At 35.4% G+C, this 27,032-nt stretch overlaps 3 protein-coding genes across 3 annotated transcripts; all 3 read right to left on the reverse strand.

The window, feature by feature from the left end:
* Nucleotides 1–3,585: 3,585 nt before the first annotated feature.
* On the reverse strand, nt 3,586–7,651 carry LOC111011304 (polyadenylate-binding protein RBP47C). Its single transcript, XM_022285015.2, has 6 exons — nt 7,138–7,651; nt 5,762–6,242; nt 4,749–4,816; nt 4,540–4,670; nt 4,345–4,441; nt 3,586–4,019 (listed from the first exon to the last, which is right to left on the reverse strand). The coding sequence occupies exons 1-6, from the start codon at nt 7,456–7,458 to the stop codon at nt 3,864–3,866; spliced, it is 1,254 nt and encodes a 417-aa protein (XP_022140707.1). The 5' UTR covers nt 7,459–7,651; the 3' UTR covers nt 3,586–3,863.
* A 4,966-nt stretch (nt 7,652–12,617) lies between these two features.
* Nucleotides 12,618–19,213, reverse strand: HO2 (heme oxygenase 2). The gene is made up of 5 exons (XM_022286361.2): nt 18,529–19,213; nt 17,437–17,660; nt 17,239–17,346; nt 17,019–17,150; nt 12,618–13,313 (listed from the first exon to the last, which is right to left on the reverse strand). Exons 1-4 carry the CDS (start codon nt 19,088–19,090, stop codon nt 17,058–17,060), a joined length of 987 nt encoding a protein of 328 aa, XP_022142053.1. The 5' UTR covers nt 19,091–19,213; the 3' UTR covers nt 12,618–13,313; nt 17,019–17,057.
* Nucleotides 19,214–19,600: 387 nt separating this feature from the next.
* Nucleotides 19,601–26,913, reverse strand: LOC111006140 (alpha/beta-Hydrolases superfamily protein). The gene is made up of 10 exons (XM_022277912.2): nt 25,951–26,913; nt 24,251–25,396; nt 22,911–24,044; nt 22,760–22,801; nt 22,161–22,237; nt 21,667–21,751; nt 21,478–21,561; nt 21,249–21,350; nt 21,070–21,168; nt 19,601–20,177 (listed from the first exon to the last, which is right to left on the reverse strand). Exons 1-10 carry the CDS (start codon nt 26,710–26,712, stop codon nt 20,067–20,069), a joined length of 3,642 nt encoding a protein of 1,213 aa, XP_022133604.1. The 5' UTR covers nt 26,713–26,913; the 3' UTR covers nt 19,601–20,066.
* Between the last annotated feature and the right edge of the window lie 119 nt (nt 26,914–27,032).

Consider the following 27,032-nt stretch of genomic DNA (forward strand, 5'->3'; position numbering starts at 1 on the left):
AGCATTTTTAAAAAGTAAAAAATTCTTAGAAATGTATTTTAAAAAGTAAGGTTAAAATATTATTTTGGTCTCCTGCTTTCAACTTTGGTTAATTTGATCTGTCTATTATATACACGTGAACCTTTTAATATAAAGTTATGGCTATATTTCAAGAAATATAGAGTGTGCATGATGTTGTGTTGAAATTGTAAAGGAAAGAGTGACCAAATTGATTGTTCGAAAATATAGAGCCTAAAAGACAAAAGTTATATAGAAATCAAAATGATGTATTACCCAAAAAAAAAGAAAAAAAACAAATGTATAGACACTATTTTTTTTCCCTCATATGTTCAACTTCAAATGTAAGAGGAGGATTGGAATGCACAAACTGTAAGGTGCCAAAGAGTTTAGAATTACCCACCAAAAAAAAGGTCTTTCTTTCTTTGAGAAAACACATCATCCACCAGCAATGGTGTTGTATAAAGGCAGCTACTTTTGGGACAACTTCTAAGGCTTTTTTCTCTTTTCTTTTGGGGTTTTGGAACACTTTTTGAAAATGAAATAGAAGTCGATGATTTTGGCCTTTAAAAGAAATCATTGTACCTCAAATGGCAGAGCTTCTGTCCTCTTATTGTTTTTGTGTAAATTTCCTTTCTTTCCTCATTTGCTATTCTTCTTAATTTCCACTTTGTGCATATAAATAAACTGTAGTGCTCGGTTTCAAATTCCACTCCACAAACACAAAGATCTTTTATCACCATTTTATTCGCTCGTTGTCCTGAAACAAAAATGTTAAATTATGGTAAGGTTGGTTGTTGTGTCGTGAGTTCGAATCTCACTCCCACTTGTTGATTTGTTGTACTAAAACAAAAATGTTGTCAATGTTGTCAACATGAACGTAGTTCAATAGTTAAGACATTTTACTCATTTCCTAAATAATGTTGGAGGTTCAATTCTCTATCTCCACACACACACATATATATATATATATATAATGTTTATGTGTTATGAATGGTTTATTTTTATAATTTTTCAAAAAATATGCAATTTTTCTATTTTGTTTTTCAAGTCTAGTATTTGCTCTGCTTTTAAAATGTTTGTTTTGGTATTTATATTTTCAATTTTTGTTAACAGTTACCATACCAATCGATTTATTTTTTCATTTTTATCTCTATCTCTTTCCATCACACTTTTAGCATGAACACTTCATTTGCAAAATTTCTTGAAATGTAGCTATATATTTGTATTTAAGAGTTTATATAGTATACAAAATTCATGTTATGCAAATAAGAACAGAAATTGTCACTTTTTTTAAGACAAGAAACAAAATGAACGATTATATAAAATAAACAAAATCAAATAGATATTTTGAAAGTATATGGATCAAAATAAACCAAACCCGAAAGTAAGATAAGAAATATAGGAAATGGCTGCCAATAATTTTTGGAAGACCGGGGCCGTGCTTAAACGCCATGCCGTGGGGCTACGAGGAGCCCCTTTTGCTTTACTCTGGCGCTGCCGCTGCCGTGGGGACGTGGCGGAGGTGCGACAAACAGCGACGTGGCAGAGGCAGCTACCATCTAAAAAGCCTCTTTTACAGTTCCATCGAAACACAACACACAAATCCAAATAGGCTTCAACTTCGTTCAACACTGTTTTCTTTTCTTTTCTTTTCTTTTGATTTGGCAGCCTTCATCAAGTTTCGTTTTTGGTCCCTCCTTTTCAATTATGTGGCTGCTGCTGTGCTCAATCCTCTCCACGATTGATTCGCCCTTCCAAAGTCGCTGCTTTTGCGTATAAAGGAAGTTGGCCACCAACAAAGTCCATGTCTTCCCATCTCACTTCGGAATCTTATGGGACTCGGATATCGTCGGTATATTAAATTTCTGTCGTAGATAATTCTATCGATGGTTTCAAATGTGTATGAGTTGAAGTCTATGAATTTTTCATTTTATGAGTAGATATTTAACATTTTTTCATTAAAATATGGACAATTTCATAAAACATTCGACAGGTGCATGCTCATTTTTAAACGAGAACAATCTTTCGTGCTCATTTCTCAATTATTTTACATCACACATACGGAAATGAGGATTTAAAACTTATAACTAAAGAAAGTAGAAAATATCCCAATCACATGGTTATGCATAGGTTATCATATAATCCAACTACAAATTCAATTGAAAGACCACAATGAAATTGAAATAGAAAATACTTACCCAACCACTTGCCTACACACTAGTGGTTATTCCTACTAATTTTCCAATGTGGCCTATTTTGACTGGCTAAAAATTTTAAAGGTTTTTAGTGAGTGAAACCCACTCACCCATTAAATGCAATAGGAATAGTGTAGGAACTCTAGTGATTGGTATGTAGGTAATTATTATTCAATTGACATTTTAAAAAGACTAGATGTGAAATAAAAAGAATATTATGTGGACAAGTAGATAATACTCGAAAAACTAAGAAAACCAATCTAAGTATAGCTAAATAATTAAAAAACTAGAAATTTTGAGATTCAAATTTATAGGTAATTGAGAATGTTACTTTTCTGGGGATGGAAATATTTTATATAGATATATAAACCCTAAATGTAAATATTTGTAATATAAAATTTACTAGATATTATTGTGATATTTACAGACTTTTCTAAATTGTGAAATTTAAATTTTAAGATATTTTTTTTTAAAGAAATTACTCTTTTAAATAAAAATTTCAAGAGAATGTAGTTATGAAAATAGGAATCCTCATAGAGAATTAACATTTAATTGAAAATTTTCTATTAAAAGCAACTAAACGAGAACTAATTCCTCCCGAAGACCCGAATTCCCACGAGTTCTCGTTGAGGAATTTTTGCCTCAATCTCCGTAAAAATTTTGTGAAGAATTTTGTGGGGATGGTGAATAAGATGGACAGAAAATTTTGATTCCCACCCCGAGAACACTCCTATAGATAATTGGATAGGGTGGGCAAATACCACTCAAATTAGTAACAGCCAAAAGACACCTCTAGAGGCGTGCTGGAAGAACTGGTCCAAACAAAAAGGAGTAGATACCAACAGAGAAAACTAGTTCAAGTCTACATAGAAATATAAGTCTTTAATCTATATCACATTTTGTATTTATGCTATATTATTATCATCGTCACTAGTCACTATTTTAGAAACGAAGTCAGATAATATGTCAAAAGTGATCATAATTCAACAGTAATTGACATATATATCAAACCAAAAAGTTATAAGTTCGATCTTCCAGCCTACATGTTGTACTAAGAAAAAAAAAAGTCCATAATATCTATCTGCCCAAAATCAAATTTATTGTATGTATTAATTGATCCTTAATATCAAACAAAAGTCTTTTAGACACTGAAGCCCAAAGAAAAACATGAAACCGAAACAAATATATCAATCTCACAAAAATAATCTAGATGCCATAGACACGAGGCATCCAAAATTCTCACTAAAATTTATAATTGAAACAAACCCTTATTTCGGAAGGTCGAAAATTCGAAACTATATTTTCCAATTATACATTGAAAAATGAATTTGAATGAAAATCAATGACTTGACTAAAGTATAAGCATACCAAGGTGCCACAATATCATGCATGCACTAACGCGGGATTATATATAATCTAATAATAAGTTCGTCATCAGTTTTCAGTAATAATCTAAATGAAATGAATATATAAATATCCCTACGAGATGAGAGAACTAGCTTAGGTCATCAAAATTCAGTTCCACTACGCAGATGGAAGGCGGATTAATATGGAAAAATATCTATTAAAAAAAGAAAGAAAAAAAACCCAAGTGAATTCCAGAAGCTGAAGCAACTTCAGCTGTTTCTACTTGGAAAGTGCCTAAGGATTGATTAAAGATTGGTGTGTTCAGATTACTTGTTGTTGATGGCTTCCATAGACAGGGTAAGCTCCATAAGCTGCGTGGTACATACTTGGATCATGAGGAGGCAGACCATATCCATAGCCATCATACATGTGCCCTCCATAGTAAGCTCCATTCCACTGGTTCCCGAAATCTCTGAACTGCCAAACCTCAAACAAATGCAAGGAAAAAAAACTGTTAAAGTTTGTTTAATCCAAGTAAACCGAACACTTCGAATGACAAAAAGCAATGAGAACTGAACGTTCCTACGCTAGTGTGTTCAAATTTAGCACCATAACCGACATGTGGAACCACAAGAGTTACCAGATAAAACAAATAAACATGAGAGTTCATAGACCAAAGTTGTAAGAACAGCTAATTTTAGTCGATTTCTTCTTCTTCCCCTTCAGGGAAGTCGTGGAAATTGAGACAGTCATGCATAGGTTTTTTGTTATCATTTCACAGTTGGAGAGGAGGGTAATTTGCCTGCTTATTTGCCGGATTTCGGCCCCAAGATAGACGAACAGTTTGCTTGCCAATTACAGTTCCATTTAGTTTCTGCAAAGCCTCTTCGGCATCATTTCTGCAGGGGAAAATTAATAAGTATATGTGCCTGGAAGTCAATATCTCAATAAAGAAGCGAAACAGATAACCAAATACTACTGGTTACAAAACGTTTACCTGTTGGCGAATTGGACAAACCCACATCCTTTACCAACTGGAATTTTAACAGAGACTATCTCACCATACTGCGAGAAAGGCTGCCTCAGATCTTCATCAGTGACGTTAGGATCGAGCCCTCCAACAAATATCTAAATGAAAACTAGGATTAACCCTAGAATAGGTGGAATCACTAGCTTGTGCAAATAAAAACGATGAAAGCAACTCACTGTTGTATTTGCAGAATCTCCTTCAGATTGGAGACCTTGGCTAAAGGAACCATTTGAAGAATATCCTCCTACAAAAATCAGAGCACAGAAATGTATAAGCAGTCCCAACGGGTAGGGAATCCATGAGTAAACCCCAAAAGCACAGACATTCAAAGAATTAGATCCTTAAAATTGTTTCATTTGGTATGAAATGTGAAGAGTAAATTGAGTTGTATGCAAACTGACACTGATTACCAAAGGTTACATTCTATGGAGATGCTATTTAAGAACTACTTTTCCTTGAGGAAGATTGACAGCAAATATATCCAAGCTTACAGCCACAATTCAAAACTTACTAATGAAAAAATTTGGAGGGCCTACCTTATTGATAAGATAACTCCAGAAACAAATAGCTTAAATAAATACGTGGCATTAGCAATAAATTATTTGATATCTAAAAATGAAAGACTAACATATAGATGCTATATATATTCAGCATGAATTCTAGGGAAGAAATAGACAAACTTGCAACCTCTGTTTGACCGGACACCACTTCAGTCTTCATCATTGCAAGTATACAAAAAGTAGGTCTATATAAAGGAAAGCTTGCAAAAAGATATGAACAAATTAGTCAGATGCCTTTTGCTGTCTAACATTAATGTTTGACACACGAACATGAACTTCAACAACATTCCTAAGGACAAAAATAAAATCAAACTCCAAAACTAATTGAGTCGAAAACCCATTTATTCTTCTTTGTTATTTTTTTAACAGGAAATGAATCACAACTCTTTTGATACATAACCCCCACACCCAACAAAAGAATATAAAATAAATATAGACTTTTTAGTAAACATTTGTAATCCCAAGGTCTTGAATCAAATTCCAGGGGAAAAATAAAGACTTCCATATTTTTATTTATTCCAGAATTGCTCACCCTCCAAAAACCAATCACTCTTTGAAGTGGTTTTAGGTTAAGCACACTATATTGTAACTTCCCACAGTATTTCAACTCCAAAAATATTTAAATATACCTTGTGAAGAATATTGTTGCTGGTATCCAGAAGACTTTCTAGGTGTTGCTGCACCAATGCGCATAGGTCTGCTTGAACAATAAACACCATTCATTTCAGTCATGGCCTGAGACCTCTCATTATCATCTCCAAACCTTACAAAACCATAACCCTTTGATCGACCAGTGTTGGCATCAATGACAACTTTTGCAGCTTTAACAGAAGGAAATTTACTAGAAAAAGTTTCATACAACAAAGTATCAGTAACATCTGCAGCTAAGTCTCCGACGAAGATTGAAAGATCGGGATCATTGTCAGATCGCTTGTCACCCGTGCTAAATGTCGCCCAATTCAGGCGGAAAGCCTGCTCTGTATTTGGCATAAACATTCCAGAATAGTTCTGAAGAGCTTTCTCAGCTGTTGCATGAGCAAAAAATTCTACAAATCCATACCCCTCAGACAAACCAGTTTGCTTATTACGAATAACCTTGATAGATGAAATCTGCATCATACAGAAACAGAACAAACTATGCTCAGCACGATCATGCCAACCTAATAACAATTGAAGATTGTTATATTAAAAAAAGATTGTTTGGGTATGCCAAGGATGATTTCATTAGAAGTAATCATATCCATGTACATCCCTGTACATATCTGGAGATACAAACAACAAATATAAAAATCTAAACAAAACCTCCAAAATAAAAGGTGCAATAAAATGTCAATGTCAATTAATAGCGAATGTGATCCTCCATTTATTAATAAAATAAGTCTAGTGAGCATTGTGTATATCACCCAACCAATAGGAATGAAATTGAAACAGTACAGAATATTTTTTCATATCCTTTTCACAATATTCAATATATGGTAAATTTGAGAGGAAAGAAACATAACTAAGAGTCTAAACTATACTTCTATGTTACTTTACCAGATACCAAGTCTCGTTGAAATTTTTTCAATTCCAAAAAAGATTAACAAAATATACTGCTCTGCTGCATTCTTAAGCAAATTCTTCTGAAGCCTTCCAACATCAGAAAACGTAAATAAATCTCAAGAGATAACTCCAATAAATTCTAACTCCCTTAAAGGTAGCAAAAACATTTATAAAAAAATCCAACCCAATTATTCGATAATCATTCAGTTTTGAGTTCAAATTCCAAAACAAGAATGTTCCAAAATTAAGAAAGACCAGAACAAGAAATCTATAAGTAGACGTATTCATCTATAATAATGAATCGGAAAAATAAATGAATCTTTCCGGCAGGCCAGCAAATAATTTCAATCGTAACGACTCATTCGGCTACTAATGTACAGATAGTGAATGGTCACATATTCATCGTCTAACTATCAACGCATATAAACGTAAAAGATTAGTTAACGAAAAGAAGAATTTGGACCTCGCCGATGGAAGCAAAGCAGTTATGGAGGTAACTCTCATCCATCCAATGGTGCAAGTCGCCGACCCAAATCGTCTTGTTTTCGCCGCCAGATCCCTGTAGAGGCTGGGAATGCTGTATAGGGAGATGGTGATGCTGATATTGGTGGTGATAATGCATATACTGCGGCGGCAAGGGCGGCGGCATGTAAGGCTGCGGCGTCATCATATGGGGCGGCATTACCATCGCCGCCGGCGGATACTGCATTGGCATCCACTGCTGCGGCTGTTGGAGCCGTTGATTTGGCTCCTGCGGCTGCGAATCAGAGCCGTTGCTTTGCATCTTATCTTCCTCCGTATTAATAGTGGGGAGAAAAGAGAAGAAGAAAAAGAATAGAGCAGATTTTAATGTACACCCAAAAGGGTAAAAAGAATCTGAATTGAAAGAGAAACAGAGAAAATTCCGAATCTGAGTGTTAGAAAGAGAAGCCCCAAAACAGAACCCAAAAAAAAAAAAAAAAAACAGAAAAAAGAAAGAGGTCTGGATTAGGGTCTAAGCTCAGGATTTATTTTTGAAGATGACGATATACAAACCGGTCAGGTTTTTTTTTCCTTTTTTGAGCCAACGCGGTCGCTTTTTCCACCCTAGGATTAAGCGGTTCGGTTTGATCCCAGCCGTCCATTTCTCTAAGATAAACTTTGATCTTTTCTAGTTTAGTTCCCTCTTCGGGGCTCTGCCTCGATCCGCCGCCAATTACTCTTTTATTTCCTAATTTATTTCCCTTTATTTAATCACGTGTTTTTAACATATTGATGGGTCCGGCCCAATACCCATTGGCCCAATATTAATTTGCTCAGTTTGGGCCAAGGCCCAAAACTTACCCGTGAATGGGTAATTATGGAAACAGACTGAGGAAATGATTAAATCAAACTTCATTAATTAACAGAGGATTAAAACATGGTAATAATTGAAAGACATATATAGAAGGAAGCCATAATAAAAATATAATTTTTTTTTTTTTTGTCGAAGCCTGCAGTTGAAAATAAAATTAGATACAATACTGATCCTATACTACAGCCATGCATATAAGATGAATAATAATGATCCAAATTATCATTCTAATGGATTTTGGAATCCACGTGGCTGGCCGGGGCGAGGGAGTGGCCGGCGCCAGGACTGTGGCCGGGGGTGGTGGGTCGGAAGTCACCGCCTTGGAGCTCGACGTCGCTGGCGGAGATGACCGGAGTGCGGTGGAATGCCGGTGGGGAGGACTGGAGAGGAGGGACGGCGGCGGTAGTTTTGGAGATTGGATTATTGCCGTCGAGGGGGTGATCCATGGGCGCCAACCTTGCTTCGCTGCGTGATACACTGCCGGAGATAAGAGCAAGGACGAGTAGGGCGGCGGCGATGAGATTGATTCCGGCCATTTTGTCTGTTGGAAATGAAGATTTGGGAAGAGAGAGAGAGAGAGATATTGGTGATGAGAGAGAGAAAGAGGGGTATGGGATGCCTCGAAGATGGAGCGAAGTGAGGTATTTATAAACGTAGGAAGACGGTTGGGATGATACCTTCAAAATATGTAACTTCATTAAAATCATTCATTAGAGGTTTAATTAGAAGTAATATTGGTTCTAAGTTTTCTTAATTTTTTCGGTTATTTTGATCCTATACTTTCATGGAAGCAAAGATCAATGATGTAATTTTTAAATTTGTAACAATTTAATCTCTAAATTTAATATATAGTAATTTAAATTTTAACAATTTATTTCCTAGTTACCATGAAAAATCGTATCAAAATGATGTGTCTATTAGGTAACAATTTAGTCTTTGTATTTATAAACAGTTGGTCCCGTCAATTTAATTATCAATTTACATGTATATATATATATATATATATAGGAATTAAATCGTTGCCAATTTTTAAATTTCAAAGACAAAATATTATTACATACTAAATTTTAGTTAAAGTATTACAAATTTAAAAGTATAGGGACTAAATTATTGTCAATCGAACTAAATTATATTTCAGTGCAAATTAAATATAAGGACCAAAAGTATTTTCTCTAACGGGTTCACTCCTAACTTTTTAAATTTGTATTAAAAAAAAACTTTTTAAATTTGAAATATCATATATATATATAGTTGGAATAACAACAAAATTTCCTCTCTTCTTCCATATTCTACGGTCCAAAACAAGACGAATTATTGCAGTTTTGGAGTTGGATTACCAATCCCAATTGACTGGATCTACGAAAACCAATCGAATTTGATCCTGCTTAGCTTAATTTATTTCTAACTTTCTATTTTTTGTTAGTTTTGTTGCAGTTTTGTTAGTTTTCTATATTTTTTTTAAAATTATGCTTTTGTAATTTCTTTTTTCTTTCCTTGCTTGTTTTCTATCCTACTTCCAACCCAACCTAAAATTTGAAATTAAAAGAAGCGAAAAGTTGAGCAATTAAAAACAAAATATATATCAAGTTTATGATACGGACTAAACAAAAAATAAAATAAATTCTTGAAAACTAAAATATAGAAAGTGGATACAAGTTGAAAAACTAATAGTTCTCAAAAATAGCTATTCAAAATAAAAAAAAAATAAAAAAAGAACAAAAACATCCCAACTCAGTTTAATTAAATCGACAAGTATCAATTTATGTATAAGACAAAATATTCTATTGGGTTCCATCATGTTTTATATTACACAAATAAAGTTTTTTTTTCTTCTTTTAAAAGGAGAGGAAATGAGTTCAAATCATGGTGGCCACCTACTTAAGATCAAACCAAATGTAATAAGGTTAAGCCATTAACCCGTGATTTTGTCGAGATTCATGGTAATTGGCAAAGACACACGGAGATATATATATATATATAAAAATAAAAGGTATCTAAGATCCCTTTTTTTCAATATTATTATTCTCTCTCACAAGGGAGTAGACTTAAGTGATGATTAGCAAGACTAGATTCTAAGAAATTCCAAAGAAGAAAAAAAAAGTGTAGTTGGAGTTGGAATTGGGTAGAGAATGATTATGTGCCCCCAAGATTCTCCTAGAGAGAGAAAGTGTGGAGGGAGAGAGAGAGAGAGAGAGAGGGCATAGTTTTTTGCTTTCTTGTCAAAGGGCAAATAAAAAATATTCTTCTTCCTCCATTAGCAACTGATACTGATCTGCTGCATGTCCCATGCAGAAAAAGGAAGTTCCATTTTAGAATGATTCATTTCCAAAGAATATGGCAGTAATTGCATCTAAATGGGAATCGCTTCCCATTTTGGAATAAAGAAAGTGCCAAACCCACTAACCAATTTACACACTGTTTTTGGTTACCCCCTCTCTTTCACCATTGCTACCACCTCCATTCAAATTCTACTTTACTTCCTTCACGTGCTTCCATTTACTCGCTCCACTCGTAAACTCGACATGTACAAATTGATGGGAGAATTATAAATAGCAGAGATAATTGGAGTAAGGGTATCTCAAGGAGCAAGTATTCTCTGACCAACAAGTAAGTCATCTGCATCGGTATAGCAAGTATTCTCTGACCAACAACCCAACTGAAATATTATCTAGCTCAAATCATCTGTAATGAGGGGTGAGCTCAAAGCTCCATAACAAATAACACCCATCTTTAGACCAATTGCTCTTAAAAGAGCAAAATAGCTAGATAAAATAGAGAAGATAGAAAAAAATGTTGAATTGATTTTGTTTTGAAAGTATGTTAAGAGAAGCATTTATAAAAATAGCAACACAAATACATATCACCGTTATCAATCAGTGATTGGATAAAAGTAGGCTCTTACAAGTGGAAAGTGGACGGATAAATGACTGTTCGGAGGAATTTTGGAATAGTGATATGATACTTGTAGAGCGCTTGAAAACTCTATAACCTTATTTATCTTTAAGTCAAGAAAATTGCTATTAAAAATGCAAACAAGGCAGTTGAATGATTTAGATTCTTTTGAACTTCTATAGCCATGGAGAATGGTGGTGGTTATGATCATGGTAGGGAATCAAATTGGATCTCAATAGATTGAGAAATAGTGTGTTGAAAAGCAAGCACTCAAACGGCAAGTGTGATCTGCCATTGCCTCTTCTCAGCCCAACAGCATCAAATATTTGCCTTGTGCGCCCAAACCATAAGCTGTTGCTCTGTTTTGCTCCTTTTTTCCTGCGTCTTTGGATCTTAGCGTTCTCAGTTGCTCTCCAATATATAATGTCCTCAACTAACCACACCACCAAACCATACAACCATATACTTCAAGATTCCATATATACTCTTGTAGATTTTTGATGCGAGCATGAGTACAGTCGAGATTCGAATCTCCATCTTTAGGAAGGTTACAAATGCCTTCACTAATTGAACAACTTTAATTATTTTGGAACAGATTTTTAAAAAGTATATGTGGTAGTGAAGAGACGTATTTGACAAAACATAGCATATTGATTTTGATCGAGACTTTAAAGTTTTCACAAAAGAAGTACCATGTTTGAATGTGTTTCTAAACAACTACATTTATCTAATATGTTCTAGAAAACTTAGCTCCAAAATAGGTTGAGTCCAAAAGTTTTGAACTGCTCTTAATGGCCATGGCCTCTCTAATAAATTTATCATTTATGGTTCAACTGGAGAATATAATATAACAAATAATTACTAATAAGATGATTTTTTTTTAATCAATCAAAGCATAGCTCAACTAGTTGAGACATAAACTCCGAACCAAAAGATTGTGGGTTCGAATCTACACCCCACATGTTCTACCACAAAAATATACTAATAAGATGATTTGGGGTTATTATTCAAGTTATTTCTTACTCTTGTCATAATTCTTTTGAAACCACTTGGAGACCAAACCATTCTCAAGGACTTGGAGGTTTTTAAACAATAGAGTTGAAATTATCATTGATAAAGCTGAATTTAAACTCTATGGTCAAACACTTAATCATTTAACACCGCTAATGGTGGAATTAGCATAATTCCAACCAACAAGAAAAAAAGGAACAGCTTCTACTAAGGGAAATGCACGAGCAGATTCATGATAAAAACAAGCTTTAACACCGTTAATGGAGGTATTAATATAGTAACATCTTAATGAATGAATTATATATCAATAATTAGCAATAATTTTATCAAATGATTATCAATTTCAAAAACTTAACCTAAAACATTATAACAAAATTATAATTCTTTTCAATCTTTTCTCACCACTCCCTGACATGTGAATTTAAATATTAACTCAAAACCCAACAGATATAATTACATAAAGCAGAGGAAAAATAACATTCCATGAATTTGAACCACTAGATCCAAAAGGCTAGCTTGACAAGTTAAGATAAACTTAATTTGGGTTAAATTATAAAATTAGTTCCTCTACTTTTAACATTAAATTACGTCTATCTAAGTTCCAACCACATCTTTTTTTAGATTATACTCCTATTTGAATCCTATCGCAATGTCATAAACAAATTATGTGTAATATGCCCATCAAATAAAGTTCAAAGAAGCTAGTATGACACGGTAGACAGATAGATAGATTAACGTCATGTCAAACCAACATTCTCTCAAGAATCTAATAGAAGGATACTATAAATTTCAAATATGCAATTGAAATCTTTAAAATTTTAGAGACTAAATAAATACAAAATTCTCATAATACAAACACAATATATTACTTAACCTTTAGTCTTTTCAATAGATTCTTAACCATATCAAGAGTGATGATAGTGCCAATTTGATTTGTGCTGAGTGTCACTGTCTTGAACGATGTTGAGGCACTAGGCAAAGTGAAAGTGATAATTGACCAAGTGCGCATTATTGATAATGATTTTGAAATATAGAAAAAAAATTATATATATATATAGAGAGAGAGAAGATAAAAAGAAAGGTGTAGAAAGCTTTAAACCCCACCAAAAGCCAAGTCAAATGAATCCAATGGTTCTCCCAAGTACTTTAGAATGTGTACCTGATGGCATTTGATGGAATGTTGAAAATAATGGGGTTAGCTCCTCAAGTTGGGGAAGGTCAGTGGCCCTATGCCTGCAGCCTCCACTCTCCAAAATCACTGATTTTTCTCATTACCAATTAGAGAATCAAAGCCTTTGAATGGGGGCTGCTCTGTAGGTTCATTGCAACTTTGACTGATTGAAAGAGAGAGCCATTTTCTGAGAATTTTCAACTCCTACCCTTTCAGAAAAAAGCTCCATTACCTATTGGAAGTGTCCAAAGAAGAACAAGGAAAAATCATTATAAATCTTATCGTGTGTAATTCAGATTCAGATTCTAAATCATGGTTCAATATTACCATACAATGGTTTATTTTCATACTTATCTCCATATATCGGTTTCTAGAATAGTCAATTCTCTACATTTCTCTTGTAGGAAAAGACTGACAATTATTATTGTTTTTTTGACACCAAATCAGGAGGCGGCCAGAAACTACAAGAAGAGAACCCATGAGACAATTTTGCTATGTTGATATGTTATATGAACCAATCAAAACTATATATATTTGGGGTGATGATTTTAATCTAGAAAACTGGGTGTATCCATGAGATTTTTGTGTATTATCATTAATTTAACAACCTTAAATCAAGAATTAAAATGATACGGCAAGAACCTTGAATCAAGAACTAGAGCACCATATAAATTGGTGTTAAATGGATGACACAGTACATTACAAGTTGTAGTTAGAAGTGAATAGCGAAGCTATCAGCTAACCTAAACCAATGGTGTTGTAAAGCATCAAACACTGAAGGTAAGACTAAGGGTGACAAGACCTAGAAATACAATTTTAAAATAAAATAAAAAGCATAAGGCTATGACAAATACTTGGAGACTGCTTCTCTGAATATGAAATACTCTTGTTAACAATAATTTGATAGAACCAAAATAACTAAAAATAGATTCAAAGATAAAAAGATAGAAGGATTATAATATTCCCCAAATAATTTGAGGTACCTCCATCGTTTTTCCCTCACTCTATTTATAACAAATCTTAATATCCTAATAATATTCCTAACTCTATCCTAATAGCATTCCTATTCCTATCATACTTGAATTGAACAAAATTGAGAAAAATATTCTCCCTTCAAAGTTCAACTCGACATTTTCATGAATTGAAGCTTTTCAATAAAGAAACATTTTAGACTCCATTCAACTAAATTTCTCCCATCATGCATAATGGACCCAACACAACCCTGTAATTTTTAGATTGAGATAGTTCAAACTATTTAGGGTATTTTTTTTTTCCTTTTTTTTTCCAGTTCAGCCATTCTTTTTTTTTTTAATTGTGTAAAAATAATAATAAAAGATAGTAATAGTTAAGTGTCATAGTTTATTTATGAAAAAAACAATATTCTAAAAATTTCAAACAATTATTTTATAAAAGCTAAGAAAGAATGAAAACAGTAGAAGGGTCCTTGAGTGAAATGAAATGTAAGGAGACATGCTAGCATTAAATAGTAAGAAAGGAGTTCTTATTTAACTAATAGTTTGAGTTGTTTAGTTCAATTCTAAACTTCATTTTTAGGAATAGTTCAATATGAACTATTTTAAAAAGAACTTAAAGAATATACTCAATGGATAGCGATTCAACCTATTTAATATTAAACCAATCCAAACAAGGTTATAATTCAACTCAACTCAAAAGGTTTAGACTTAATTGTTCTATGTTTTTGGATCATTAAGTATTTTAAACACCCCTATGTCAGATATAGATTTTTATTTTTTATTTTTAAAATCTCAAGAGAAAATAGTGTTTAGGTCCATATATAATCTAGTGGAATAATATAAAAACTAAAAAGTTCATATTTTCACTTGTTTGTAACATTATTTATTATGTTTGTATCATATAATGAAGTTTGACTAATGATATTTTAAATCATTTTAGAATTCAATTTTATCTAAAATCAAAATTGAATAATACACCTTTTGTTTTTATATTATGGTCAAAATGTAATTTGAAGTCAGAGGGGCATAATTTAAAAATTCTCAAACTAAAATGGTGATATTTTGATACTTCTCAATTCTTTACTATGATAAAAAAGAATTTATAACATATACAACCTTGCATCCCTTCTATTAATGACACGTGTTTCCCCTATGAAAAAATAAAACGTGCACCCTTCTTTTTATCAATATGTTCTTAACAACCATGGAGAAAATATCATAAGCAATTCTCAGTATATTCTATATTAGAGAAAGACAACATTAAAAATAACTGTACTTACATGGAACTCTATGTGCGAATCTCATAGAACAAACAAAATTAGTTTTCATTAAAATGAATATTTAGAAGCATTTTTATGCAAGTTTCATTGCACCTAATGTAGAGAATCTAGTACTCAAAATATATATATATATATATATATATAGAGAGAGAGAGAGAGAGAGAGAGAGAGAGAGAGAATCTAGAACTGTTTCAGCTTAAGTTGCATTTGAAGCAGAAATCCCGACAGTTTATTTACTATTGGTTTTTTCATACATAGTGGCAAGTCCTCATTTTGTTCTAGCTGGTTATCTTAATAGACATGCTAATCAGAGAGGTTGAGCAACCAGACAAAGACGGAAGCGTGTAAATAGGACCCCCCATCCCCAACCTCACAGGCACCATAACATCAATCTATAATGAGGAACCATGCTTCTCAGGCAAACAAAAGAGAATAAAATTATTTCCATTTTAAACAATGTTACAGGAACCACCTTTAAAAGGTCAGTTGTCCTAGGCTATTCCATAAACTTTCGTTCTGTTTTCAATATTTTCCACTCTATATAATTACTTCAACTAATCGTTAATGTCTTCCTTATATACGCAGGAAACGACCCCATCTAAGCAGGCAACGTGCAACATAACATCATGTCGTGCACTAAATCTTTTCTTGTTGATTTTCTCCTTCTTTTTAGTTGTTTTGATGTTTTTCTAGTGGAGAGTGCAGCTTTATGGTGGAGGAGATCCTTGTGCATCCACGGTTCGTGATAAGGGCCAGATCTTGTGTCATGCTAGCCTTTTCACAGCTCTATAGGGTCTTTGGCTTGGGAGAGATCTAGAGAAAAATTTTTGGTCTCTTGCTAGGTTTTAGACTTTTATGCACCTATTTGGCCATCGGTGAGACCGTACTAGGTAGTGGGAAATTCCCACCCCTCGAACCCCCTGCATCCTCCACGCACAAAAAGTAAAAAGAAAATAATATAAACTCTTCTGATTATACAATCAATCCTGCCCCAATTGAAGCACCAACTTTTTCTTACTAAATAAATGCTCCTTTTCTTTGTCTTCAATTGCTTGCAACTTGTTATGCATTTTTTAGGAATTTTCTAACTGTAATGGAGGATTGAATATAAATTTGATTTTGCTAATGCTCCTTTTAATAGTTTCGACAACTATCCATTTACTAGGCTCTTTGGAGTGAATTTTATGCTTCGTTTGAACTCTTACAGCTTATCCTTTCTTTGCACCAATTGGAAGACCCTTTTTAATGTCCTTGCCTTTGGCCATCTAAATTATCGAACATTTACTCTGAGTGTGAGTGTGTCCGTGAGTTGGGAGGCATTCATCTGGACAGAGGACGTGGAGAGTAATGATGGAAAGAGGAAGGAGAAGTAGATGAATAACATACAAAGACGGCGACGACGACAAAAAATAATAATAAAAACAAAATTAAAAAAAAAATAATCGGAAATGAATTTTAATGCTTAATGCTTAAAAATACATCAAACACTAGCGTATTTTCTCGAGGATGTAAAGTTATGAAATGTTCTGCTCATGTGAAAAAACGTGTGCCTTTACCCATTTGTTAGCCCCATGATATTCTAGTCTTGTGCCTATTGAGAATCTAAAACAAAGGATATTAACTTATGAATGAAGCAGATATATAATTAAAATACGAGAAGGATGAACAATATTGCCTCTTTACCAGGAACACCTTCAAAATTGTAGCACTCTAAATAGCTGGTCATAAGATAATCAAACGAACTATCTGTCCCAAGAAGCGGAATGACTTGGTTGCTTCTCTCAAGCATTTATTTTTCGCATCCCGAGACCAGTGCTGCATTAGTGCCAACATAGCAGCACAGGGTTAGCAAATGGTAAAGCATTAGTTGAATGTAATTTACTAAGTAGTCTACGAAACCAACCTCTCCAAGCATGTTAAGCTTCTCACGGACATTTTTCAGCAAATCTTCTGCATCCCCTGCCCATGTATAAAATTCAAGCTTCCTTCCTTCAAGGAGTCTCTCCGAAACCTTAGGAAAAAGATTATAGATCACAATAAAAAAAATTTCAGCTAACCGTCAATTACATTATACATACATCAGCAGAAAGGCTTCACATACCTGTCCTGCTATCACTTGCCCACCTGCTATATGTGAAAAGTATATATTATAGTAATGGCAAAGGAACAAAGGGGCACTCCTCTCAGCAAGTTCCTCGAGATACTTAGCATAAGAAACCCCTGGATTGCTCGGTGTGGGTACCACAATACCCTGTTCGCTGAACCACTCTAAATCCTTGGCAAGACATTCTGAACGTTCCAATCCTGATTTTCTGAAGTAACTATCTGCAATCAAAATACTGGGTTTCAGTCTTTTGAAACATAAAAATGAACAGTGCATCCCATCACTAATTATTCTCAAGAGAACCATTTAGACAGCCCAGAGAACCATAAAAATTCCAAATGCCTGACAGCTATTGTTTCTCCTCTAGTCCTTTCATTTGTGCACTGCCTTATGAGCAGGACTTCTTTTAATAATAAGAATCACAGAATTTTATTTCAATAAGAAGGAAGATATAGAAGAGGACATCAGGAGATGAGAAACCAATCCAGCAGGATATAGAACAATGCCCTCTAATTACAATCAATGAGGAAAGTTGAAAAGTTATAAACTCGCTTAACGTGCACCAATTTTAAGCCGAGAACTATAGAATTTTCCAAGAAAGGGATATGGGTATCTTGAGAAAAGTCATCTCTTTCTATTCATCAAAAGGTGCCAAATAACCATAGAGGCATCTTTCTCCACAAATTATGGCTTTAACAGAGAACCAGGAGCCTGAAAGTAAACAAGGAAGCATCTGAGAGATATCCTGCGACCAGCATCAGGAGATATTGGAAAGATTCAAGAGGAATGACCAGCAACCAAAGGCAAAGGAGCAGTGGCAATCTAATAATCTTCAAACAAGAGCTTAGTTGAGAATCCCAAAATGTTTAAATAGAAATAAAAATTGTGTGTGTGCACATCTTAACGCACAAAGCACATGAAATTCCAATAAACTCTAGAATAATGTAACCAATTATCTAAAGCCTACACCGCAAATCTATATGGTCGGATGTATCTATGTTAGTCGTAAACACTATCATGCATCTTCTCGTCTTGGTAGTATAAAGTTATAAACAACCTCCAATAAGAAAATGCAGGGAGGAATCTTACAAGCAACGTCGCTGGATTCATCAACGATTTGCTCTACAGTGCTGAAGACGAGCTTACTATCAACCAAGTATTTAAGAAATCCATCCAAGCTTGGTTGCCAACTCTCTACTCCATCTCCGTTCTCATCATTGCCATTGTCACTCAACATCAAATTTCCGTCATCTCTCTCCTCTACTTCATCTTCGCTGAATGAATCAGCATCACCGGACAACTTTTTACCATTAACATTCCGAAGCCTCATGGCAACGAACCTCAACTCCTCAGTAATGCCTTTGCTCTCTCCAGGATACTCCTTCCTGTACCTCTTCTTCCTCTTTAAAACCGGAGGAGCAGAGCTCGTGCTCGTCGCAGTCGTGGACGGCAAAGGAGCAGAATGATTTGAATCCAAGCAGCACAAGCTCAGAGCACCTCCATTTCTCACCTTCATCTTCCGAGTCATTACACTCGTCGAAATTATCAAAGGTCTCGAAGGAACTACGCGGGAGAAGGAGCGAGAAACAGAAGCATAAGTTGAAGAAATTCGCTCAAAAGATTGCAGTGCTACGCTCTCCGGCAACGACATCGTCGGAGGGAAGCTCAGGCGGTCGATTTTTGTTCCACAATATCTACTTCCTTGCCGGCATCCTCAATAGTATGATATTGGATTGGGCTTTCGCTTTCTTGCTATTTTTTTTTTTTTTTAGTTTTGGAATCTTTAAAAATGAAGTTCAACAATAATTATTTATTCGTGTGGTTTTTATCTTTAGTGAACGTTTTTTTAATTTTCAACTAAATTTTTAAAATGATAATAATTTTCAAACACTATTTTTTTTTTTTAACATTTGAAATTTGCCCAATAGCATTTTTAGATAATAGTCAATAATAATATTTACTTTACTTGCATTCGACATTTTAACATGATTTCTCTCAACACGTAGGTTCAAAGATCCATATATCTCAATTTAAAAAAAAATCGAAATTGATCGATAAATTTGAAAGACGAAACATAAATCATGGATCATCTCAAAAACTTGCTTAAGAATAAGAAAGATAGATTCTCTTGAAACTTAGACACACTTACTAATTCATGATATGACATAGTACAAAATGAAAACTTCATTCACGATCTTATGAAAAGGACAAGTTTAAATCACAAGTATGCCCCATCGGTATCCTCTTAATTTGATACATTAGTTGAATCAAGCTGGAAAACACGAACTTGGTTTTTCAAATTCGCTTTCTCATTTTACGTAATTTGATATGTACAATGTAATATATCTTCCTACCTCTAAACTATTATTCATATCAAAACAATGTTACAAGAAAAATGTAACGAATGATATTAAACTGGGAAAGGTACATTGAACAAATTTTCATGCTGATGGCTGTATCCTCTATGCTATGTTAGCATTCAGATTTTACATGATGGCACTCGAACCCTTCGGTCGGGAAAGCATGTCGTTTCAGCAGCATCAATAAGAATATCATAACCTTGTGGCAACCCTCCACTATGACTATATACAAAGATATAGGCTACAAAAATGAAGGGGAGTGATCTGCTAACCATAGCGAGCTTTCAACTTCTGCAAAAATTCTAATGTCCGTGTGTATGAAGGATCAGTGCGACTGAGGGGTTTACATGAATTTATGTGATCTGTTGATTCTAATACCTGTACCATGAAGAAAAGAAATAAGATTTGTAAGACAAACGTGGTTTTGCAGCAAGGTTGGCTAACAAGATACAGATTCCAAACTGAGTGCATAGATAGATGAATTGTCCAAAATATTGCTCCTAATTTTTCCTAATCCATCACCCTAAAGCAAGTGAACATTCCTCAATGAGACCTTCCTGATACCAAAGAAAATTCTCTTATACGGTTTTTGGTTAGTGAGAGATTCATTGAATATAGACATGCAATTTCAGAATCCGTTTTTAGCACTTCTGGAGTTGGGGAGTATCAGATATGAAATACCCTCCCAGTTCCTCAGTTATAAAAGCTCGAGGAAGGGAGGGGGTGGCGATATTCTATTCATGAAATTAATTTATAGAACCAATAACTTTTGGTAGTTAAATCCTAGAAACAAATATGCATATTCAATTTTTAAATTGTTTAATTCTCATGCAAAACCAATTACAACTAGTATTTAAATCAGCTGTGAGTAACCTATCATTAAGAGAAGATATATGATAAAATTGATTGAATTTTTTAATCAGAAAGAATGAATTGGGGACCACACGTGGCACGAGGACCAATTACAAAGCAATAGGATGCATCATCCATTGCAGCTATCACCATTTTACCCGACAAAGTATCATAAAGATTACCAATCTAGCATATATTTAAGACATGAAATACAGTTTATGACTCAATTCATTAGATTAGGCTACATAGTGTTCATGAAAACTACATCTTCGAAAAAAATTGCCACCTCAACAAACAGACAAATAACCATTCATCAGTTTTCATAGTATATTAGTCCAAACTCTAAAAATAATATAAGGTGATATTGAAAGGTATGTTCAGATTTCTAGATTATAAACTAATCCCAATTCATACTTACAACAAGTTCGCCATAGCCAGGATATGCAGATTCAATAGGAACAATTTCCATTCGGAAAGCCCATCCTCCATAACCTTCGACAATTGGGGTCACCTTCGTCTGCAGATAATCATAAGCTGCCCATCATTCTAAAATACAGACACGAAGGAACATTGTTTTTCAACTTAATAGTAGACTACCTCACAGAAACTAAGGACCTCAAGCAGTCCTTTCTTATGGAGGTGACGGAGAAAATCATTCAGCTCCACCAATCTAGGAGACCCACTTCTCAGCTCTCCTATCTGAATAACAAGAGATGTGTAATTGATGTTAGTATAAAATCTGAACAGTTCCCAAAGAAAAAGCAAGACGACAAATGATAATTGCTCCTCAAACAGAGTCACTTAGTTAATGAAGTCAAATACTAACTGTAGGGGCAGGGCGAAATACAAGACCCATTCGCCAAGGCATGTCTGCCAGTTTGCTGCCAAAATGTGGGCAGCTATAGAAGACCTGAAGTCAGTGGTCAACAAGATAACTGGTAAGAACACTAAAGACACTAAGATAGAAAAAGAAGAAAAAAAACACAAGTAAAACAAATAGTTCAGAAAACCATACAACTCCCACAGTATTCTTCACAAGGTTATCAATATTTTCTGTCTGGGCTTTATACAGCATTTGCTTGACAACCAGGCCTCCCATGCTGCAAACAAGAAAGTTGCATACACTAAAAAGGTTTCCATCACATGAAAAAAGCTTCGGAAAAACATAATAATAATGAATACGATAAATGCTGATTGAGTAAGATCAGAACTAAAAGATATGAGTATTGCAAGTGCCTAGAACTTGTGTGCATTACAAAAACCAGCAATGAGTAACCTTGTACACCTTTTCAAGCAAGTGACGGACTAAAACAAACTCTCAATGAAGAAGGCTGGGAAATTAATAAAATATAGGCTGATGCAGCAAGCTCAAAGCTGACCACAATATAGAAATGTCAGTGGAAAACAATATCTTTCAAGGTAAAAGGTTTCATATCAGAACAAACAGGTAGACCAAGCTAGCTCTAGGTTCGATATTCATAAATTAAACAACATCATTCTTGTACAAACCTGTGAGTAACAAATACAACAGGTCGGTCCCCAATCCCAGCAGCAACAAGCTTATCCAGTAGCATGGAGCTGACTTCCTTCAAGTTTTAAAAAACAAAAATTGATGACCAACCATTTATCACAGAAAACAATATAAAACAATATCAGCAGAGGGCCAACAGAAAAGAATAAAGACAGTAGAATTCTCATTTATGTGCTCAAAAGACAAAAATTGAAACAATCAACGTTGAAATCATACTATTAACGTCACAATTGCAACAGGAAAACTACGGAAGTTTTATTGGATTGCATAGCTACTAAGGAATTAGAAATCCAGCTGTCTTACATCAAACTATCAACCACACTATTATCGGTAGTAGTAACATACTGCATTTCTTTGAACTACTAAAGCTCGGTAAAGAGGAGAAGAATGACTTCATCAGCTAAAATCCAGATTTAATTGCATCAAAGATGGTTCTTGCACAAGTCGCAGATTCTCAAAATGCATTTGGCTTTGAAGACAGTGAACATATGATGCAAACATAACCAAACTTCTAAGGTTTGATAAATTATAAGTTATTTAGAGTTCAAGAGACTAACAGCTCCAGTAAAAAACAAACCTGAAGAGGAAGGCTAGCCCCAGACCACTGGGTGAGATTTGTCTGCACAAGATTTGTAAAGTTCAGATCTTTTCAACGTATAAATAATTTTCAAAGTTTGCAACTTCAGTTTCAGATTACAACAAATGAAACATTAAAGTTCTGAAAAGACCTTGTATTTAAGGGTAAACATGCGAGCTCTTGGGAAGTCAGATGAAAGCCATTCACCAGGCCAAAATGTCCCTAATTTCCCTGCCTCCTGATCAATCTTCTCTACCAGTCCAGATTTTGTTGAGGATTTGTCCTCAGCTATGCGCCATGACTTGTAAGGTCCACCACGGAGGCCATGAATAAAAACAACATCTACCAAAGGAGAGGCTAGCTCAGAATGATTCTGAGATGTATGAGATGAAGAGGAATTACTATCATATCCATTTCTTGCAACAGCTACACCATCAATATCAACAAAAGGATATTCATCCTTTTGAACAGTATCCTGCTCCTTTTCCCCGAGATTCTTCCAGTGAGGACGCTCGGGATTTATTAAAAAAATCATATCATCATAACGAGGGCAATTCTTTTGTCTCTCTGCAGACTCTGTATCAGAGAGACCACGATTTTCAAAAGCTCTACGGTTAATACAAAATATATTTAACAGCGTGGCTCTAGCATAGCTTTGCAATTTAGCATCATTGCAACCAGGAATGGCCCCATTCGCACAGTCCTCAAGCCATTTACATAGTGCTTCATCTGAAAGAATCTCTTTCTGGACTTTCTCTAGAAGTGAAAGGATAGTTAAAAGGCGAGCAGCATGTCTACGGATGTGAGCTGTAGGGGGAACTCGGACACTAGTCGAGTCATTCTTCCTCTCTGAAACTGGTGGTCCACCAGAGGCATTAGGAATACGTTCTTGAGCCTCAAGAACTCTAGATGCATCATATGCTTCCATAGCTGCCAGCTTCTCATAATCATCACATAACAAAAGGCGTCTCAGAAAAAAGAGAACACCAAAATCAGCAATTCTTCTCTGACATGAAGAATCATCTGCACAAACTTCAGTCAACGCTTTAATCCCCTTTAATGTTGCCATTGCAGAATCAGCTGCATCAAATTTAGAACTATTGTCCTTTTTCAAGTTCTTCAAATGTGCTACAAAAGGTTCACGTGAAAGTAGATCTGCTAAGGGAGAGGTATCTAATGAATCGGTAGTTGCACCAAACTGGTGTACTGCCAGGTTAACAACTGCTCCTGCTAACTGATTAGCAACTTGACCGGCAAAAACAATGTTTGACTGCTCAATTTTAGTCTGCAGAAGTTCACAAGAACATTTAAGTAAAATAGAAACGACAAAATAACCTCTCGTCAAAACACACTACATCAGCTTAGACACTGGTGTGGCAAAACTATGTGTGAGGTGTACACATGCAAAAATCACTTTGACGTTACTAAACTACAAGATGAGTAATTGAGTGTATCTGAATCCTTAGTTTAAAAAATAAAGATATCTCAGACCTTCACTTTGTCATTCTTAAGCTGATTAGCTCCATTAACTGCAGGCTTCTTAGTAGAACCCAGTATTTCAGTCAGCAGTACAGCCAGCCATCCTTGAGAAATGGGTATGGAGCTTGGTCCGTAGTCTTCAAGAATGCAAGATAAAATTTTAGTGGCAGAAGACCTCAAAGATTCAGAGGAAAATTTGCCAAAGACCCATTGAAGTAGTATAGCAGACCATCTCTGACTCTCCTCAGCAGATAGATGCATCCTCTCAGTGCTGAGTAACTCTAATGCCTTCGCTAAAGCTTCTTGAACCTCTCCATGTTTTTGGGTCCGTGTAGCAGCATCTCTCATTATATGCAGACCCTTCTCCATTATCTTTTTTTGTGCCCCAGGGCACTGTTCAACAGAAGCCAAAAATGCAGACAAAGCAGCCTGAGCCAAAGGGATGTCATCATTTTTACTTGCATGAGAAACAGTAGAAAGAAGGCTTGAGCTCCAATCAGAAACAGAATCATTTAGGGGAAGATTCTGATCCTCTAATAAAAGCCTCGCTACCAAACTTCCATGCCATTTCACTGACCTTTCAGGTGCCATTAAAGCAGTCATGACGGCTTGTCCATCTTGATCTAGTTCATGAATGTGCAATCTGTTCAGTTCTGATGCCATAGCCCAATTTGCCAATGCCCATGCCGCAAAAGGTACAGCAACATGCTCACAATGCAAATCATCCCACAGACCAGGAACAACAGAAGAATTGGCTACAAGTGAGCTATCATGCTTCTCCGATACTAAACTTTTAGGTGTATGTTTTACCAGTTCTACATGACCAACATCAGAATATGCCAACTTTACAAACCCACTTGTTCTTGAAAGCCCCAAAACAGTAGTGCCTCCAAGAATTTTAATTCCTATTCCTTTGATGCCCCTCCCACCATCTTCATCTTCATCACCATTTGGTTCATCAAATTGCAGACCACCTTCCTCAATAACTTGAATAGCTGCTGCAATGTCTCGAGTTTCAGCATTTGCAGGCAAGGATGGCTCAAAAGCTAGCTTCTCTAAACTATCGCAATTGGACGTTACAATATCCATGATGGCAGCCACAAGCATGCTCCTACCTTTCAAATAATCAGAAATATCGAATGAACTACGTCTTGGATGCTGTCCCACAAAAATGAGACAAATATCAATGGGAAAACAAGGCTTATGAGGGAAATATCAACAAAATCTTGAGTAAAATATTTTACATTTTGTTCAATGACCAAACACCAAAGAATTATCCGTTTGGATAGCATAAAGCGAACAACATCCTAAGCTATGGGCAGATTCCTAACATGCGTTCTGAACTCGTGTGTTGTAATAACTATACCTTATCAACCAATTTCACTCAAAATCATTTTGCAGCCATTTCATGGTAAGGCAATTGTTTGCCTATCTGAAACCTTAACCTGCTTTCATCAAGAAACTTCTTTTCCAAATTATAGAACCGTGGCAAAAGGGACAACGAATAAGGTATTGAAAGAAGTCTCACAGACTATGATTAAATGATAATAATCGTCTGCACCAAAAAAGAAGCTCGTCATATTTGAAACTTAAATGCCTATCTTAATTCCTTTTTCTTTTTATGAAACTATGTTAAAACTTCACTAATCTCACATTTATATCTCATTCTCACGAGACCAGAAAATTTAGTTCGAGAATTCACCAAATTTTACCTGCTTCGTTCGCCGAGGCTGACACGAGAAGATGAACCTCAAAAGATTTGGAACTGCACGAGGCCTACCAAGGACGGAAGCGGACACATTAGGATCGGCAATCAAGTAGGCGAGCGCTCTGGCCGACTCTGCCTGAGTCCCACATCCATCCCGAGGAACCGCCACCGACTCGAGCAACCAATCCACCACGGCACCGCCTCCTGCCCCGACAATCGCGGCCCTCCGAGTAGCATTGGCTGCAGCAATGTCAGCCAGCAACGCCGCGACCCTAAGTTCAAAGCCGGACCGGACCTCATGATTGGCAGAAGACAACACAGACCTTAACGATTGCCAGAGAACCGACGCGGCAACGCCAGTTTGTTTAACGTGGTGAAAGATCCTCTTAAATGAGTCGCTAGATCTTTGAGCTGCCCCTTCAATCCCATCATATAAGAGGTTATAATCCTCCTGGGGGCGATCAGACTGATTGTCAGAGGGAAGAAAAGCAACGGAAGCGATTAAAGCAGAAACAATAGCGGCGGAGACAGTTATAATCGAACTGCGAGAAAAAGAAGCGGGTGATGCACTAGGCAACAGACTGTTCAACGGGCGGTGCAAAATCGGAGCCGGGGGTGAGACTAGATGCGAATTCTGGAGATTATTAGAGACCTCAATTGATTTTTGCGCAGTAGAAGATGAGGAAGAAGACGGGGACGACGAGGAGAAACGACGAAGATAAATGAGCCGTTGAGAACATCGACTTCTCGCACAGGCACGAAGCATTCTTTTGTAATCCAGTACTCGAAGATATCCACTTCCCCAATGCTTTTTCAAACAAAATTTCTCAGCAAAGACAAGAAACGGAACAAAATTATCTTCTTCTTCTTCGTTGATCGTTCGTCGGGGAGAACGTAGTGTGCGAAGTTGCAAGCGTGAATATATGGCGGGAGGAGAATGCGCAATTTGTACGGTAAAGAAAGTCCATGGGGAATTGTCTCGCAGCAGATGCGAACCTTGTATTACTAGTGTATTACCACGTGTATAAATTTTTTTTAATTATAAGATAATTTAAATTTTATATAATTTCACGTAAAATGTTTTAA

This window comes from Momordica charantia (genome assembly GCF_013281855.1).
Source record: "Momordica charantia cultivar OHB3-1 chromosome 11 unlocalized genomic scaffold, Mcharantia_2.0 BLBB01000011.1, whole genome shotgun sequence".
Classification (NCBI taxonomy): domain Eukaryota; kingdom Viridiplantae; phylum Streptophyta; class Magnoliopsida; order Cucurbitales; family Cucurbitaceae; genus Momordica; species Momordica charantia.

Excerpts from the sequence above, each read along its gene's own strand:
- LOC111011304 (XM_022285015.2), bottom strand. The coding sequence starts at position 7,458 with ATGCAAAGCAACGGCTCTGATTCGCAGCCGCAGGAGCCAAATCAACGG. Across the intron at positions 4,442-4,539 it reads TTTGTCCAATTCGCCAACAG|AAATGATGCCGAAGAGGCTT; the intron begins GTAAACGTTTTG and ends TTTCCCCTGCAG. Across the intron at positions 4,020-4,344 it reads GAAATCCGGCAAATAAGCAG|TTCAGAGATTTCGGGAACCA; the intron begins GCAAATTACCCT and ends GAGGTTTGGCAG.
- HO2 (XM_022286361.2), bottom strand. The coding sequence starts at position 19,090 with ATGTCGTTGCCGGAGAGCGTAGCACTGCAATCTTTTGAGCGAATTTCT. Across the intron at positions 17,661-18,528 it reads TGAATCCAGCGACGTTGCTT|ATAGTTACTTCAGAAAATCA; the intron begins GTAAGATTCCTC and ends TTTTGATTGCAG. Across the intron at positions 17,151-17,238 it reads AGCTTAACATGCTTGGAGAG|CACTGGTCTCGGGATGCGAA; the intron begins GTTGGTTTCGTA and ends GCACTAATGCAG.
- LOC111006140 (XM_022277912.2), bottom strand. The coding sequence starts at position 26,712 with ATGCTTCGTGCCTGTGCGAGAAGTCGATGTTCTCAACGGCTCATTTAT. Across the intron at positions 25,397-25,950 it reads AGCCTCGGCGAACGAAGCAG|CATCCAAGACGTAGTTCATT; the intron begins GTAAAATTTGGT and ends TTTGTGGGACAG. Across the intron at positions 21,562-21,666 it reads TGAAGAATACTGTGGGAGTT|GTCTTCTATAGCTGCCCACA; the intron begins GTATGGTTTTCT and ends CACTGACTTCAG.